The sequence below is a fragment of the Oncorhynchus kisutch genome, linkage group LG2, assembly GCF_002021735.2.
Source record: "Oncorhynchus kisutch isolate 150728-3 linkage group LG2, Okis_V2, whole genome shotgun sequence".
Taxonomy (NCBI): Eukaryota; Metazoa; Chordata; class Actinopteri; order Salmoniformes; family Salmonidae; genus Oncorhynchus; species Oncorhynchus kisutch.
The window spans coordinates 36,368,184-36,384,303 of record NC_034175.2 but is presented as its reverse complement, the minus strand read 5'-3'; the positions used below and the strand labels follow the sequence as shown (position 1 = coordinate 36,384,303).

The window sequence follows — 16,120 nt, the reverse complement described above, 5'->3', positions numbered from 1 at the left end:
ACCTTTCTGGTTATAATCTTTTTCGGCAAGACAAATCTTCCAAAGGTGGTGGAGTGGCAATCTTGACCAAGGAACACCTTCAGTGCTCAGTTGTCTAAACAAAGTCTGTCCCCAAACAATTTAATTTTACAGCCTGTGCTCACAATGGCTGCTCAGTGAAATTACCTGTCCTAATTTGTTATAGACACTTGCTAGAAAACATTAATGAGCAAGCCTTCCTGCATGACCTGGCCTCTGTAAATTGGTATAGAATCAGCTTGTCGGAGAAGGGAAAAAAGCAGGTTCAGCCCCTGGTTCGACCATGATCTGTCAGAGTTACTCCACCTCAATAATTCCATTTGGTGAAAGGCTCGGCACACGCATACTCAGGCTAACTGGCTCTCGTTCAGGCAGATGAGAAAGAAGTGCACTCAGGCTATCCGGAAGGCCAAAGTTAGTTACTTTAATAGTTCTGTCTATGTGGGTCTAACAACCAAGAAGTTCTGGAAAATGGTTAAAGACCTAAAGAATAAACCCTCCTCCTCACAGCTGCCCATGTCCCTTAATGTTTATGTGGTTGAGCACATGGCTGAGCTCTTTAATAACCACTTCATTAAGTCAATATTCCTATTTGACTCAGCCATGCATCATTGCCCGTCCAACATTTCCTTATCCCCCATCCCTTCTAATGCGACTAGTCCCGACGCCCAACCCTCTTTTCCCCTGCCCAGCTACGAACTTTCTCCCTGCAGGCGGTCACTGAGTCTGAGGTGCTAAAGGAGCTCCTTAAACTTGACCCCCAAAAAACATCTGGGTCAGATGGTTTAGATCCTTTATCTTCTTTAAGGTTGCAGCCCCCTCATTGCCAAGCCTATCTCTGACCTTTTTAACCTGCCTCTCCTCTCTGGAGAGGTTCCCATTGCTTGGAAGGCAGCCTTTATTTAAAGGGGGATTTTTTCTTAACTGACTTGTCTAGTTAAATATTTGTATGAGATAAATATTTGTTCATTTGACCGTGCGCCTTGCGGGTTTATACCATTCTCATTTACATTTTACTTTGTAAAAAGAAGCTGTTACAGGATTGTTTTCTTTATTGTAACTGTTACTAATCACATTTATTGTAAGAGACACCAGAACATGCTAAGTGTTGCTGTAGGCCTTTAGAATAATGCAAAACATATCCTTGACTCTATCCAAGTTGATGAGCGGGAAACAAACAATGCCAGTCTGCCTGCAAAGCTGGCCCATTGAAACTACACAAACTATCCCGAAACTAATTTCACACAATAAGAGTTATCCTACTGACAAGATTAAATTGACAATCTGTTGAGTGACAATACAAGGCCTATCAGTTGTCAAATTGTACATTAAGAGATGGGCGCATCTTGTAATTGAGAGATGCAGGGAAAGAGGCATCACTTTATCAAATAGTCCGTCAGAGGAAAAACATGCAGGAAAAACATTTTTATTTATATATATAGTATCAGAAAGAGCATACTCTGCAGTTTATGACACTTACCTTTGTCAAATAACTCTCAAAATTAAAGTAGGTGCAGCTCCATTTCCAAATGTCACTTTTTGCAAGAATATCTGTGATGTCCATGCATTCAGCACATGACCACTCGCGTACTAAGCAAAAACGAGCAACATAATACATTTAAAATTAAAATGTTATTCTGTCAATGGATGAATAGGCATTAGAAACCAGACAGAAATTGATCACGGCGTACGTGACTTCAATGAACTAAATGATAAGGAGGGTTTAGAGGGTGATTTCATTTGATTGATCTGAATGACGAGGGTGAAGAGGATGATTACATTTAGAACAGTGTAATGATTATGAAGAATTGTGGCCGGTCAAATTATTTCATTATGAAAGGCTGGATGGAAATGGTATATAAATCTGAGATCCAAATCCGACACTGGGTACAACATACAATGTTTGTAGTTCACAATGGCAAGCCGAACCAAACGAATAGACGCATTGACAGCATTGCAAATGCTGCAGAATTTAGAGGAATTGGAGTCGGATGCAGGATTGGATATTGAGCTTGAAATCGACGTTGCTGATGAAGAGTCTTCATCTGATTCTGATTCAGATCGGTTCTGATTCTGACTTCGAGCCTCCGCATCCAATGTTTGAGCTTTGCCGCAGAACAGAGCTGACAGATGGTGATCCCAACTGCCACGGTGAGACAGGAGTCTGGGAGGGATGGCACGGTTTGGGTAGAAAATAATGAAGTTTGTGACATGCAGATGTTGCAGCACATCAGAGATTGTACTGTTGCTCACGCGCACAGAAAAGGAAACCGTATGTGGGACATGTCTATGGATAAACTCAAAGCATTTATTGCACTCTTGTATGTCTGATAGGCATACGGCGGAAAAAGCATCGATGTGGAGTCAATTTGGTCTGATAGGTATTTTTTCAGAGAGACCATGCCATTCAACCGCTTCAGAGAGACTATGCGACAGGTGCACATGAAACAACGGCCATGAAAACTTTGTGCAGTGCAACTGAATTGTTTGTGGGGCTTGCTCACACAAACCCCTGAAGCTGTGTTCTGACTGTGGTCCTGAAGCATAAAGAGAAGACCAGATTGATTCATGCAGATCAAGGAATGTGTGGATGCTTGTATCTTTATCACTGGGGGCACAAAGCAAGCAAATTATATTGGATCAGAAATGAAGAGCTGGGTTTTGATTGGGAAGGTGATTGACAAGGTTTGTTTCTGGGTGGCCATGGACCTCTTCTCCATGGCCCTCTTCTCCGGGGCACCAGGCACTGCCACATCTTCTTAAGTTCAATGGCAGACGGAAGGGAGGGTGGTGTGGCAGGTGCCGCTTCTCCTACGAAAGCTGTTATTTTACCTAAAACATCAGGTGTATGCCGACACCAGCTAAGTAACTTATGCAAAGATTTAAAGTGCAATTATGTGTTTTATCTCCAGTACATTGCCATGATTGTCAGTTATGTAGATGCTATACTGATAATCTCAGTGCGTCCTTCAATCAATCTACTGCCGGAGAATATCAACACCAAAACACATTGGTTCACCGTTCCACGGGAGCGGACAGTACACAGCATACCATAATGTTCTGTACCTCTCTCCCTATTCCACTGAACCACTTAGGCGTAACAAACACAAGTCCAACATTTATCTGAAACTGTTAAACTACCTGTTCACTACCCTCCTGCTCTCCGGGGATGTGCAACTCGTATCCTGGGCCTAACATCACCGAGCCAGCGATACTCACCAGAATGGAAAGCAGTGGATGACCTCGTCCACTGATTGTCGCCGCTGCGGAACTGGGTGAGTGCTATGGTCCCATGGTTTCTCTCGACTCACCCGGCTCCAGGATGGAATTTGACTCTTCAAACATACCCAAGTCTCTATATGCGATCCCTGACTCTGCTTCTGGTACACAAGTTGTTTTAATTAGTTCCCCGCATCCAGTGCAGGCGGGAGGGATTGTTAATTGCGCTACCGAACTGCCCCTAATCAAAACGGCCTAAACCCAGCAATCAGAAAACACAGAAAAGTTTAACTTTTTTCATTGTGTCAATCACTCTCGAGTCATCGGGGACCCACGAGCTAAGCCCAACGGTCTACTAGTGTCATTCCAAAAAGTGATCCAATTCAACATCTTCTCAGACTCTAACCTTGACTTCCTCTGCCTTTTAGAGACATGGCTCCATAAAAACTCTCCATATGCTGCTTTGATTGTGCCTGGCTACAATGTTTTCAGGAGAGACGGGATTGAAGGAAGAGGAGGGGGTCTGATGATTTACATTAAAGAACATATCCGATGTAAACAAATTGAGTGGTCATGTGATAATGAACTATAATGTATTGGCCTGAATGTTACACTAAATGTATTTTACACTTATTGGAATGTATAGACAACCTTCCACCCAAAGTGTGTTTTTTCATCAGTTTAATAACATGCTTAGGGAATGTGATTTTGGGAAAGAGGTCATCTTAATGGGAGAAAAAGCTGGATCAACTAAGAATACCTAACCGGACACGTGTGCGAGCGTCGCAAAATACATTTAGAAATCCATGTTATTCATCCACACTGCTCGTGCGTGCCAACGAGTGTCTGCGTTGCCAAGGGCTAAAATAGAAGTCCTTTCTATTTCTGACGCAGATCGCGCTACAAGTCCTGCCTCTCCCCTCTCCTCACTGGTTTATAGAAGCAAGTAAGACAAAATGTTTTGTGGGTTGTCATGGTAATACCATGAAAGTGTAGATGCCAATCACCATTAAATTCAAAGATGAAAAAGCCTGGAAGGACGAGAGATGACTAGAAACGATTCAGTTGACCGTTTTATGTGTGGATTAATTGTCGGAGTAGAGGACCTTGTGCATTTCAGGTAAAATAACAACTCAGTGTTTATATCCCAGGACAAATTAGCTAGAAACAACAAGCTAGCTAAATAGGACAAATCAGCTAGCAAGTGCAAGCTAACTAGCTAAATTGCCATACATGATTCATGCTTTTCAACCTGTCCCCAAATTAATGTCATTGGTTCAGAGTTGGTTTTGATATTTAACCTGCGTGCTGTGATCACGTTTGGTGTAAGGGAACAAAATACATTTATGCACGATAGCGCACGCGCGCAGCCGGTTTGGGTTCCATGTAAGAGTGAATTAAATTATTTTGAAAACGCAATTAAGGGAATTAACTGGAATGATCTCTTGTCCTATACAGATGTGGAAGCTGATAGTCTGGATTGTGGATAGAAAAACCTGACTACAATAAATGGTTTCCTAAAGAAAATCACATCCAATCCTGGCCAAAAGAGCACTCTTCCTTGGCTAAATGGAGAAATCTGGAAATTGATGAAAGAACAAGATTGGCTCTAAAAACAGCCCTAAAATCCAAATTCGAGCATGACAGATGTAGGTTTACCATGTTGAGAAATAAGGTGATGAAAGAAATCAGACAGGCCAAGGCAAACATTTTTATTAACATAATTGGTGAAGCAAAGGGAAATTCTAAATTGATCTGGGAGAATCAAAAAAAGTTAATAGGGAAAGACCATAGTAATACCGCAAAAAGACTAGAAATCATGGTGAATAACAATCTAACACAGGATGCAGTCTAAATAGCAATAGCTTTCAATTCCTACTTTATTGACTCTGTCAGGGTACTGACACAGAACCCCTCCACTGGTTTATTGGGCTCAGTGCTAGTAAATGACGCTCAACCCGTCTTCATCATAAGGGAGGTTTGTGAGTCAAAGGTGAACAAGGTGATTAGCTTACTAAAGAACTCTAAAGCCAAAGACGTGTTTGGGCTGGACTTAAAAACTACAAAGAGTCACTCATTGGCCCCATTACTAAGGTCACCAACACATCTATTGGTCCGGGGGTGTTTCCAAGGGTATGGAAGTCGGCCATAATAACGGCTATCTTTAAATTGGGTGGCCATGCTGACGTGAGTAACTACAGGCCCCTTAGTATACTACCTGTGATGTCAAATGTTCTTGAAAAGTGTGTAGCAGAACAACCAATTGCCCACCTAAACAACAGCCCCTTCACATTACACTCCATGCAGTTTGGATTCAGAGCGAAACACTCCACAGAAACGGCCAACTGCTTTCTTCTGGAAAATGTGAAGTCCAAGATGGACAAAGGGGACGTTGTTGGGGCTGTGTTTCTGGACCTAATGAAGGATTTTGATACTGTTAACCATGAGATTCTCATCACAAAATTGTCCAAGTTCAACTTTTCCCCCGATGCCTTAAAATGAATGAAATCATACCTTGAAGGCAGAACTCAGTATGTCAGAGTGAGCAATGAGCTGTCACCCACTCTTAGCTATGATGTGGGCGTGCCCCAAGGGTTAATACTGTGGCCCCTCCTTTTCAGCCTGTGCATTAATGATCTGCCTTTTGTCTGAAGTTCAAATGTATGCAGATGATACAGTGCTATATGTGCATGCAAAGAGCAAACAACAAGCTGCACAATAACTCACCACTGTAATGGTCCAGGTTAAGTGCCTCAGTGACTCGTGTTTGCATCTCAATGTGAAAAAAAACTGTCTGCATGTTCTTTACAAAGAGGGCAACAGGTGCTACTGAGCCAGATGTCTATGTGTCAGGGGAGAAGCTCCAGGTGGTATCTGTTTTTAAGTACCTTGGCATCATACTTGATTCCAACCTCTCTTTTAAAAAGCAGGTGAAAAAGGTCATTCAAATAAACAAATTCAACCTAGCTAATTTCCGATTTATACAAAATTGTTTGACTACAGAGGTAGCAAAACGGTACTTCAAATCTATGACACTCCCCAACTTAACATACTGCTTGACTAGTTGGGCCCAAGCTTGCTGTACAACATTAAAACCCATTCAGTCTGTCTACAAACAGGCTCTCAAAGTGCTTGATAGGAAGCCCAATAGCCATCCTTACTGTTACATCCTCAGAAAGCATGAGCTCCTGAGTTGGGAAAATCTTGTGCAATACACCGACGCATGTCTAAATGGCCTGGCTCCCTCTCCACTCAGTATTTTTATTAAACAGAAAAACCAAACATATGGCAGCTGATCCACAAGGTCTGCCATGAGAGGTGACTGTATAGTTCCCTTAAGGAAAAGCACCTTTAGTAAATCTGCTTTCTGTGTGAGAGCTTCCCATGTCTGGAATACACTGCCATCAGACACACATAACTGCACCACCGATCACACTTTCACAAAAAACATGAAGACATGGCTAAAGGTCAATTGGATTTGTGAACATAATCCCTAGCTGTGTATTGCCGCTTTCCATGTTGTCTGTAGCTTGTGAGGTGTTGAAACACTTTGTTGCTTTTATGGATTTTGTCTTGTTGCTTTTTGTGCCATGTTGCTCTGTCTGTAAGCTACGTCTTGCTTGTCCTATGTTGCTCTGCGTGTGCTCACTGCTCATTGATTGTCTGTATTGTAATTGTTTTTAATAACCTGCCCAGGGACTGCGTTCAAAAATTAGCCGGCTGGCTAAAACCGGCACATTTACTGAAACGTTGATTATGTGCACTGTCCCTGTAAAAATAAATAAACTCAAACTCATAAAGGCAGGCATATGAGGGCACAATACAGTGTCCAATACAATCAATGACTTAATATCTTGTCATTAATATATTTCCACAAATATATCTTTACACAGTTCCTCCTTTACAATTGTTAATGCACTGGTGCTTTTATTTAAGAATAGGGCAAATAATTTAACCTATGCAACTGGCTGGTTATATTATCATCTTTCTTGTTTGTACTTTGTCAAAAGAAGCTTTAACCGGACTTTATTAATGACTAGAACTCGACTACTAATCGAATCTAGAAATAAAAGTTTATCAAATGGATTACATTGAAATGTTTTTAAGAAAATAGCCTACAGGCCTATGCTTTTTCTAAGACTTTGTAGAATAATACAAAACAAATCCTTGACTATCCATACTTAACAAAAATAAAAAAATTAAAACATGTAAAATGTTGGTCCCATGTTTCAAGAACTGAAATAAAAGATCTCAGAAATGTTCCCTATGCACAAAAAGCTTATTTCTCTCAAATTGCATGCAGAAATGTGTTTATATTTCTGTTAATGAGCATTTCTCATTTGCCAAGATAATTCATACACCTGACAGGTGTGGAATATCAAGAAGCTGATTAAACAGCATGCTCATTACACAGGTGCACCTTGTGCTGGGTACAAGGAAATGCAACTCCAAAATGTGCAGTTTTGTCACAACACAATGCGATAGAGTTTTGAGGAAGAGTGCAATTGGAGTACTGACTAGAGGAATGTCCACCAGAGCTGTTGCCAGGTAATTTTATGTTAATTTCTTTACCATAAGCCACCTCCAACGTCATTTTAGACAATTTGGCAGTACGTCCCACCGACCTCACAACCGTAGACCACGTGAAACCACGCCAGCCCAGGACCTCCACATCCAGCTTCTTCACCTGGAGGATCATCTGAGACCAGCCACCCAGACAGCTGATGAAACTGAGGAGTATTTATGTCTGTAATAAAGCCATTTTGTGGGGAAAAACGTATTCTGATTGTCTGGGTCTTACTCCCCAGTCGGTGGGCCTATGCCCTACAAGGCCCACACAACGCTGTGCCCCTGCCCAGTCATGTGAAATTCATGGATTAAGGCCTAATGAATTTATTTCAATTGACTGATTTCCTTATATGAACAGTAACTTAGTGAAATTATTGCATGTTGCGTTTATATTTTTGTTCAGCATAAACAAATAGCAACTAATATTTCTTCATGCAATTAATCCTTTATAATAGTTGATGCACTATTCATCAAGCATTGGTGCTTATGTTTGTGCACCTTGAGGGGTGATATGTTACCTCTTATGTAGCAACATTTGAAATGGTGTTTTTTAATTTGGATAAAAGTAGAGACTCAGAGCTAGAAAATTGAATATCATACACTCTAGTTGAAAAACAATGGGAAAGTAATTCTACTTTGAAAGTTGATAAACTTTCAACCGCACTTTTGAGAAAATGGTCCTTGAATGTTTTGTTACACCTACTGGAGAGCTCTTCTTTGTCAACACCCATTTAGCATCGTTCACACCCTCTTAAGCCTTAGCCCCACCCATCTCTTTAAGGATTCACGTGAGTCCATTTGCTAAACAGAGTGATTAGTTTAGTAAACAACCAAAGATTTCAAGATTAAAAGTGGATAAAGTAGTAGCCTACAATATGGAAAAACTTCAGGTAAAAATACACTATCTAGTCCTTGGCCGACATCCTAATCTGATTTTGGTGCAGGTCATGTTGTTCTTCACGTTACCGTCTATCACATCACACTATATCAAATAAAAAAGTTGATTTGTCACATGCACAGGAAACAGGTGTAAACAGTACAGTTAAATTGTTACTTGCATAGTAGCAATATCAAAAAGAGAAAGTGTCCAGATACAAATATTTTATAATTATTAGATGACGCTTCCCTGGCACACTTGTCTAAATTGATAGGTCATGTGAAGGAAATGCTATAACCAACCCCCAGCCACATCTAGCTAAGTGGATGGGTCACTGTTGTCTAGACATGTACACATGTTCATGAAATACAATAGATGGCCGTAATCACCCCCAGACACACCAGGCTAATTTGATGGTTCATGTAATCATCTGGGGAAGTGATTTGTCTAGACATGTAGCTAGCTAGCTAGCTAAACAATGAACCGCCATAATCCCAACTACTACTACATACTACTACCAACCAATACACACATTGTCATAGCTGTAGTATGAATCTGCAGGTAGCTAAAGCTAACCAGCCTGATTCGATGTTAGTTAGCTATCATTAGGTTATAACTAAGATTGCAAATGTATTTCCGATTCAAATAATATTACTACACAGATCATACACGTAAAGTGAGCCAGCAAGCTGACATTCGCTAGCTAGCTACCAGCACACTTTAACAAAATCATCCATGTATTGTATACATGGATGAACGCTTCACGGCAGATGAAACATTTAACTTTGTTTTCTTTGGAGCTACATCTCGTTTGGCCAGCATTGTGTCAAGTCACTCCGGTACACACTGACCGTGGCATGTAAGTAGCAAATCACTTTTTCCAACTGATCTGTCGATAGCCCCAAAGTTGAGAAAAGTAGCAAAACTTTTGTAGTTCTCCATGGCTAATGTTATATATATTTTTTAAATGACATGGTAGAAAGGACTATCAACACATACTGAGCAGCTCACATTATAAACAGAAGCATGCTACATAGCAGACCAATCCAAACTCATCTCCCGGCATGTCCAGCCCATTCATTATCTCAGCCAATCATGGCTAGCGGGAAGGTTGTTTTTTTCCCCATCGGCTAAACCAACTAGGCATGTAATTTAACAATTGTATTTATATTTATGGATGGAATATACATTTGTTATTGAGCCACATGAAAGTTCAAAAGTTCCAGAAGGCATTTCTGCCCAAAATTTGATTAAACAAATTGTTTACTTTCAAATGCCTCTTCTGTGAAGAAGTAACGTGCGATATGCACCTAGTTTAGCTGAAAAGAGTCACATATGCATCTGATGAATATGCAAAGGAGGCGCCCTGCAAGGTTCTCTAGTGGTTACATTTAAGCTGAAAGGCCAGGAGGGTTCTAGTGTTAAAGGGTTAAGCCTAGGCCAACTCACCAAACTGATGTTGTGGCCGTAACTCATCACCATGCAGTGTTCAGTGTGAAATTGTTAATCCATTTAGAAAATTCCAAACACAGGCAGAATAAACTTCATCGAATGTCTGTACATCGAAAAGAGGACAGATTTAGTTTTATAACTGACAAAATTGGCTTTCAACTTGCCAAATTGAGCCAAGTTTCAAATGAACTGTTAAAGATGTGTGATGCGCATCACTTTGCAGTGGCAACTGTTTTCATTCTGAAAAATAATCTGTTATACTTTATTCTGGTACTTTTTTTTTACTATAAAATAGGTGTCTTGAATGTAATGTGGGCTCTGGAATTAATATCTTCTTGTCTGCTAAAGTATCAAAACAAGGCTGTGTCATTGCACAGCCATAGGCTTCTTCAAGCAAGTGCCACTGCTGAGGGAACTGCCTTTTTGAAGATTATGTTCCACGATATAATATAACCAATTGATATTATGGTTTCAATAATTTCATTTTAAATGGCACTTGCTTTTTTATTGACTGAATATATATGGGGCAATTTAGCCCCATCTGTAATGGTTATGATAAATTAGGCATTGTTGCGCACTGTTGGCATAGGCCTATAGCTAAATGCGCACATATTTCTTTCCAGTGCAAGCCTTGTGTTCTAATATATTTTTTTTTAGTACTCAATACATGTTAACAATATAACCACCTTACTTTAAATGAATGGGCTTAACATGCTAAGATATTTTGTATCTAATTTGCATACAATTGTATAAAAAGTTGTATTCTAATTTCATAAATTGTTACAAACTCTGTTTTGCATAAAGCATGAAGATTTGTTAATAATATGAACCTACCTTAAATTATTGCCGTTAAATGATGAATTATTTATTCCGCACTGGCTAATTTGAATAATAACTGCTCTAATTTGCATAATATAGTATTTAATCAAAGTTACTTCAATTTTAATCTCGGTGTTCTACATCAGCCCTGAACATTTCATAACAACATATCTTGAGATATTGGACAAAATGTCTTGAATTTAAGAATCCAAACTGGTGATTTGGTGCCATTATTGACTAGGGACTAGCATTGACCTGTCTGCAACCTTTCTGACATTTTCGATAACTTGAAAATAGGATAACATATCTCAGCCATGGTAAGTCCTATCCTCATGGAATAACGTGCTGTGTTCCTGATAAGCTTCTCTGTAACATGGAATACAAAGTATAACACCAGAACCACAGTACCCTTCTGTCCACCAATACCCTATAATTTGCTTAAATCTTTTGACATTGTGGGAAGTTAGTTGAATCAAAAGACATTCAAGAGACATTGTAAACATTATTTTGGTTAGCTAGCTAGCTTTCGTTAGCATAACTAGCAAGCTACTTCTGTACAAATGATGCAGGGCTGCCAACTTTTTAAGAACGCTTGGAGTGAGATTTAGCCTAGAAGGGGGTCTGTAACATTTGTAAGCTAATTTCATGCAATTATATGTATTTTTTACATGGCTTAGGCCTATGACCAGAGTGGGGGGAAAAGCTTTGAATATTAAATAAACACAAAACATTTTGACGACTTCGTTACTTAGCGACTTTTGAGGGAGAAATGTAAAGTATGCTAATATTTTATTAAACATATATTTTTTTTAGGTGTTTTGACACTTTATTCAGACAGTAATGAAATTAGATGGGGAGACAGGCAAAAGGAGGAGCAGTGGAAAGGTCAGTTGTAATGCTCTGCACAGGAAATACTAATGGTTGATGGCAGTGAGTGGGTAACCAAATTATAGATTGCAGTCTCCTTGTACATAGACTGCTTTCTAGGTAAGGACACAAACATTTCGTAATTTTGGTGAATTATTCAAATCAGTCTGGAAGAAAATCATGCTTGCTCTCCATTTATTTGTATTTATTTTTTATTTGTACTCCAGGAGGGTTAGCCAAGTGCTGGGAGTTTGAAAATGTTCTTGTTATAACAATTAACTTCTCAATCATACAACCTTCAAAAATGAATATCAATATTCAGGTGGTTTATGCCTAGTAGTTGAAGATCCTTGCCATCATCTTAATCTACATAGACACAATATACTGTGTTTATGAGCTGTGAGTCCCCTTCCGCCATCTCTGCCTAGCATGTGCACAATACTAAAACGGCCTGGAGCATTTAATATCCAATCTAGGCATATTAGATGCTGGCAAAAATTGAATAATAAAATACTAAGTTTGGGGAATAACAGAAGTGTTCTTTGTTAAGAATGAGAATTGTTCCACTGATCAGACTAAATAAAGTAAATAAATAATCAAATCTCCTAAAGACAAGACTACATAAATCTGCCCCTACACCCTAACCAAATAATGTTTATATGTATTGTCCCCCTTCTAGAATCAAACTTACACTTTTGGGTTCCCAATCTGTTTGACAAAATTATTTTCAGTTACAAATCAGGTCACCCTACCAAACTCCCCCGCTAAAACAGACTGTAGGGCTGTCTGCTGCCTTTTCATACTCACAGTTTAAACACCAATCACCAAACGAGGGGACTAATGCATGCGTTTTAAATGGACTTTAGGACATGCTGTCAAAAGGCTGCATTCTGCAAAAGGGATGGGAGTAACAGCAACCTCATTTAGTTGACATTGTACATAAAACAGCGCTACCGTTCTATAAACTCAGCGGAGAACGTCCCCCCCTCCATTCAACTCCACTCTAATCTTGATGGGGGTTTCTTTAAAACGCACATCCTATCCCTAACATAACGACACCAATCAAATGCTTCAATGTGCCGTTGTTCACAGTGCTGGGGCAAGACCGGTTATGATAGAGGTTCCGCGGGTGTTGTTGCAGATGCTATTTCAAAACGATTTGGAGCACATTTGAAAAGTTAACGCACAAGACAATGGACTTAAAAATAGTAATTTTCAATGCGTGACATAGAGGTGTGGCGTGTGATCGCAAGAAGAGGCTCAAATATGTGTGTCTCAAGGCCAATGCGAGAGAGCTGGCAGCTCGGATGTTTCTGATGTTATGTAAAGAAATGAGAATGTGTATGATTTAACTTCAGGTTAATCTTCCTTCAAAATGGTTGCTCAAAGCTGCACGCATAGTGGCTGTTGAAGTACCACAGTAGAGACAGACAGCGCTACCAAGTGCACACTGCACAGAGCATGTTGTGTGTTGGGCTTAAAAGGGTCCGTGCGAAAACACGTTCGCTTAAAAGTGTCCTTACCGTGAAGAAATAGAGATGCGACTAACGCGTTAACTTTGACATCCCTAAATGTAATACTTGTCAGCAGTTACTTCCATGCCTACAAAACATCACATCAATTGTTCTGTAAAGCAATGTTACAAAGACATGGATTAATGTAAAAAAACCTGTAGTATTTTAGTAACTTCTCATAATATCATAACCTTCATGTCAAATTTGGTGAATGTCAATATTTATCAGTGGCCACTGTTACTACATGAAAACATAATGTGGATGTATGTAAAATAAATCAATAACATAAATTATATATTAATATTATTAACAACGAGACTAGTGGTCTTGTAAACCCACACAGTCTGCCTTGTCTAGACTAGGACCTATAGAACTCACCCCTCTCTTTCTTAGGAGACACCTCTGATTGTTTCCGGGTCACCGGGGGCTGTTGAATGGGGCGTGATGACGTTGGAGTAGTCTGGAGGAAGACGGTAAAACAACATTAAAAAAACAACATTAAACTACATCCAGATGGGATCCAAAGAGAAGAAAAAAAAAATTATATATATATATATATATGTGTGTGCGCAGCAATGAATGGGGTTCACAGAATGACAGAAAGGACACAAGATCAGTTGCATAACAAACTGACTATCATGTGGACCTTTAATGTGCAATCAGTGAAAGCATTACCATGTTTCTCTCTCATTACCACCAGGATGAAGCAAGGACGCAAGTGAGGTTCAGTCTAGTGCTGTAGGTTGGTTATCTTTGAATGCAGCAGATAAACTTCTAAGGACAAATACATAAGGTTTACATACCAAATGTCATGACCCCATGTCCATCGGTTCAATTCTTATAACCCTAGTGTGATATGGTGCTATCAAATGGTGTAGAATGGCCAAATGCAGCAACAAATCATTCTCAAATGGTTAATTCATTGAGTGCCTTTAGAATGTATTCACACCCATTTATTTTTTTCACATTTTGTTGTGTTACAGACTGAATTTAAAATGCATTAAATTGAGATTTTGTGTCGCTGGTCTACACACAATGCCCATTGTGTGTACACATTAATAAAACATGAAATGTCTTGAGTCAATAAGTATTCAACCCATTTCTTATGGCAAGCCTAAATTAGACCACGAGTATACATTTGGTTAACAAGTCACAAAAGAAGTTGCATCTATTCACTCGGTCTGCAAAAATAGTGTTTAACATGATTTTGGAATGACTACCTCATTTCTGTACCCCACACATACAGATAATTGTAAGGTCCCTCAGTTTGGCAGTGAATTTCAAACACAGATTCAACCACAAAGACCAGGAAGGTATTCCAATGCCTCGCAAAGACGGGCATCTATTGGTAAAAATAGCAGACATTGAATATCCCTTTGAGCATGGTGAAGTTATAACACTTTGGATGGTGTATCAACACACTCATTCACTACAAAGACACAGGCGTCCTTCCTAACTCAGTTTCCGGAGAGGAAAGAAACCGCTCAGAGATTCCACCATGAGGCCAATGGCGACTTTAAAACAGATACAGGGTTTAATTGCTGTGAGAGGAGAAAACTGAGGATGGATCAACAACATTGTTGTTCGTACACAATACTAACCTAAATGACAAAGTGAAAAGAATGAAGCCTGTACAGAATACAAAATATTCCAAAACAGGCATCCTGTCTGCAATAAGGCACTAATGTAAAGCTGCAAAAAAATGTGTCAAAGAAATTAACTTAATGTCCTGAATACAAAGCGTTGTGTGTGTGTGTGTGTGTGGGGCAAATCCAACATGACACACCCCGCTTCAAGAATGATGGTGGCTGCATCATGTTATGGGTATGCCTGTCATCAAATTCACCTTTCAGCAGGCCAATAACCTTAAACACAAGGCCTGGAGTTTCTTACCAAGATGACATTGAATGTTCTTGAGTAGCCTAGTTACAGACTTGAAAATGGCTGTCGAGCAATGATCAAGCAACTCTTAACGAATAATGTATTGAGTGACTGATCTGGTCAGAGAGGAACCGAAATACAAAGGGAGTTGCCCAATCAATGCTTGGTACACAAAAGTGTATCAGTGATTAAGCCAGGAGGAGAGAGAGGTCCATTACACACAGTAGCGGTCAGTGGAATTCTTTTTTCATGAGCATGGCCTTGTGTCTATTACAGCATATTAGATTACTTTCATTCATATTCCATTCCCCCAGTTGATTGTAACAGCGATAGGTTTAGGCTACAACATGATACTCAAATTTGTCCTATACACATCATGAGGTTGCTACAACATAGCTTATGAATACAAAGTTTACAATGTAGGTGCACACAGGTCGAGAGAAAAATGTAAGGTGACAGACATCGACAAACAGTAACACAGTCAATACCGCATTGCACACTCTTCAAATCAAATCAAATTTTATTGGTCGCATACACATGGTTAACAGATGTTAATGCGAGTGTAGCGAAACACTTGTGCTTCTAGTTCCGACTGTGCAGTAATATCTAACATGTCATCTAACAATTTCACAACAACTACCTTATACACACACAAGTGAAAAGGAATTAATAAGAATATGTACATACAACTATATGGATGAGCGATGGCGGTGCGGCATAGGCAAGATGCAGTAGATGGTATAGAGTACAGTTTATACAGTTGAAATCGGAAGATTACATACACCTTAGCCAAATGCATTTAAACTCAGTTTTTCACAATTCCTGACATTTAATCCTAGTAAAAATTCCCTGTCTTAGGTCAGTTAGGATCACCACAATATTTTAAGAATGTGAAATGTCAGAA

The 16,120-nt window shown here is 39.6% G+C and overlaps 1 protein-coding gene across 2 annotated transcripts in view; it reads right to left on the bottom strand.

The window, feature by feature from the left end:
- The window catches only part of LOC109865460 (collagen alpha-1(XVIII) chain), a 177,920-nt gene that overhangs the window by 49,152 nt on the left and 112,648 nt on the right, over window positions 1-16,120 (bottom strand). For both annotated transcript variants that reach the window (XM_020453708.2, XM_020453691.2), the window contains one exon: window positions 13,714-13,795. In XM_020453708.2, coding sequence (XP_020309297.1) covers window positions 13,714-13,795 — 82 coding nt within the window. The remainder of the gene's footprint in view (window positions 1-13,713; window positions 13,796-16,120) is intronic.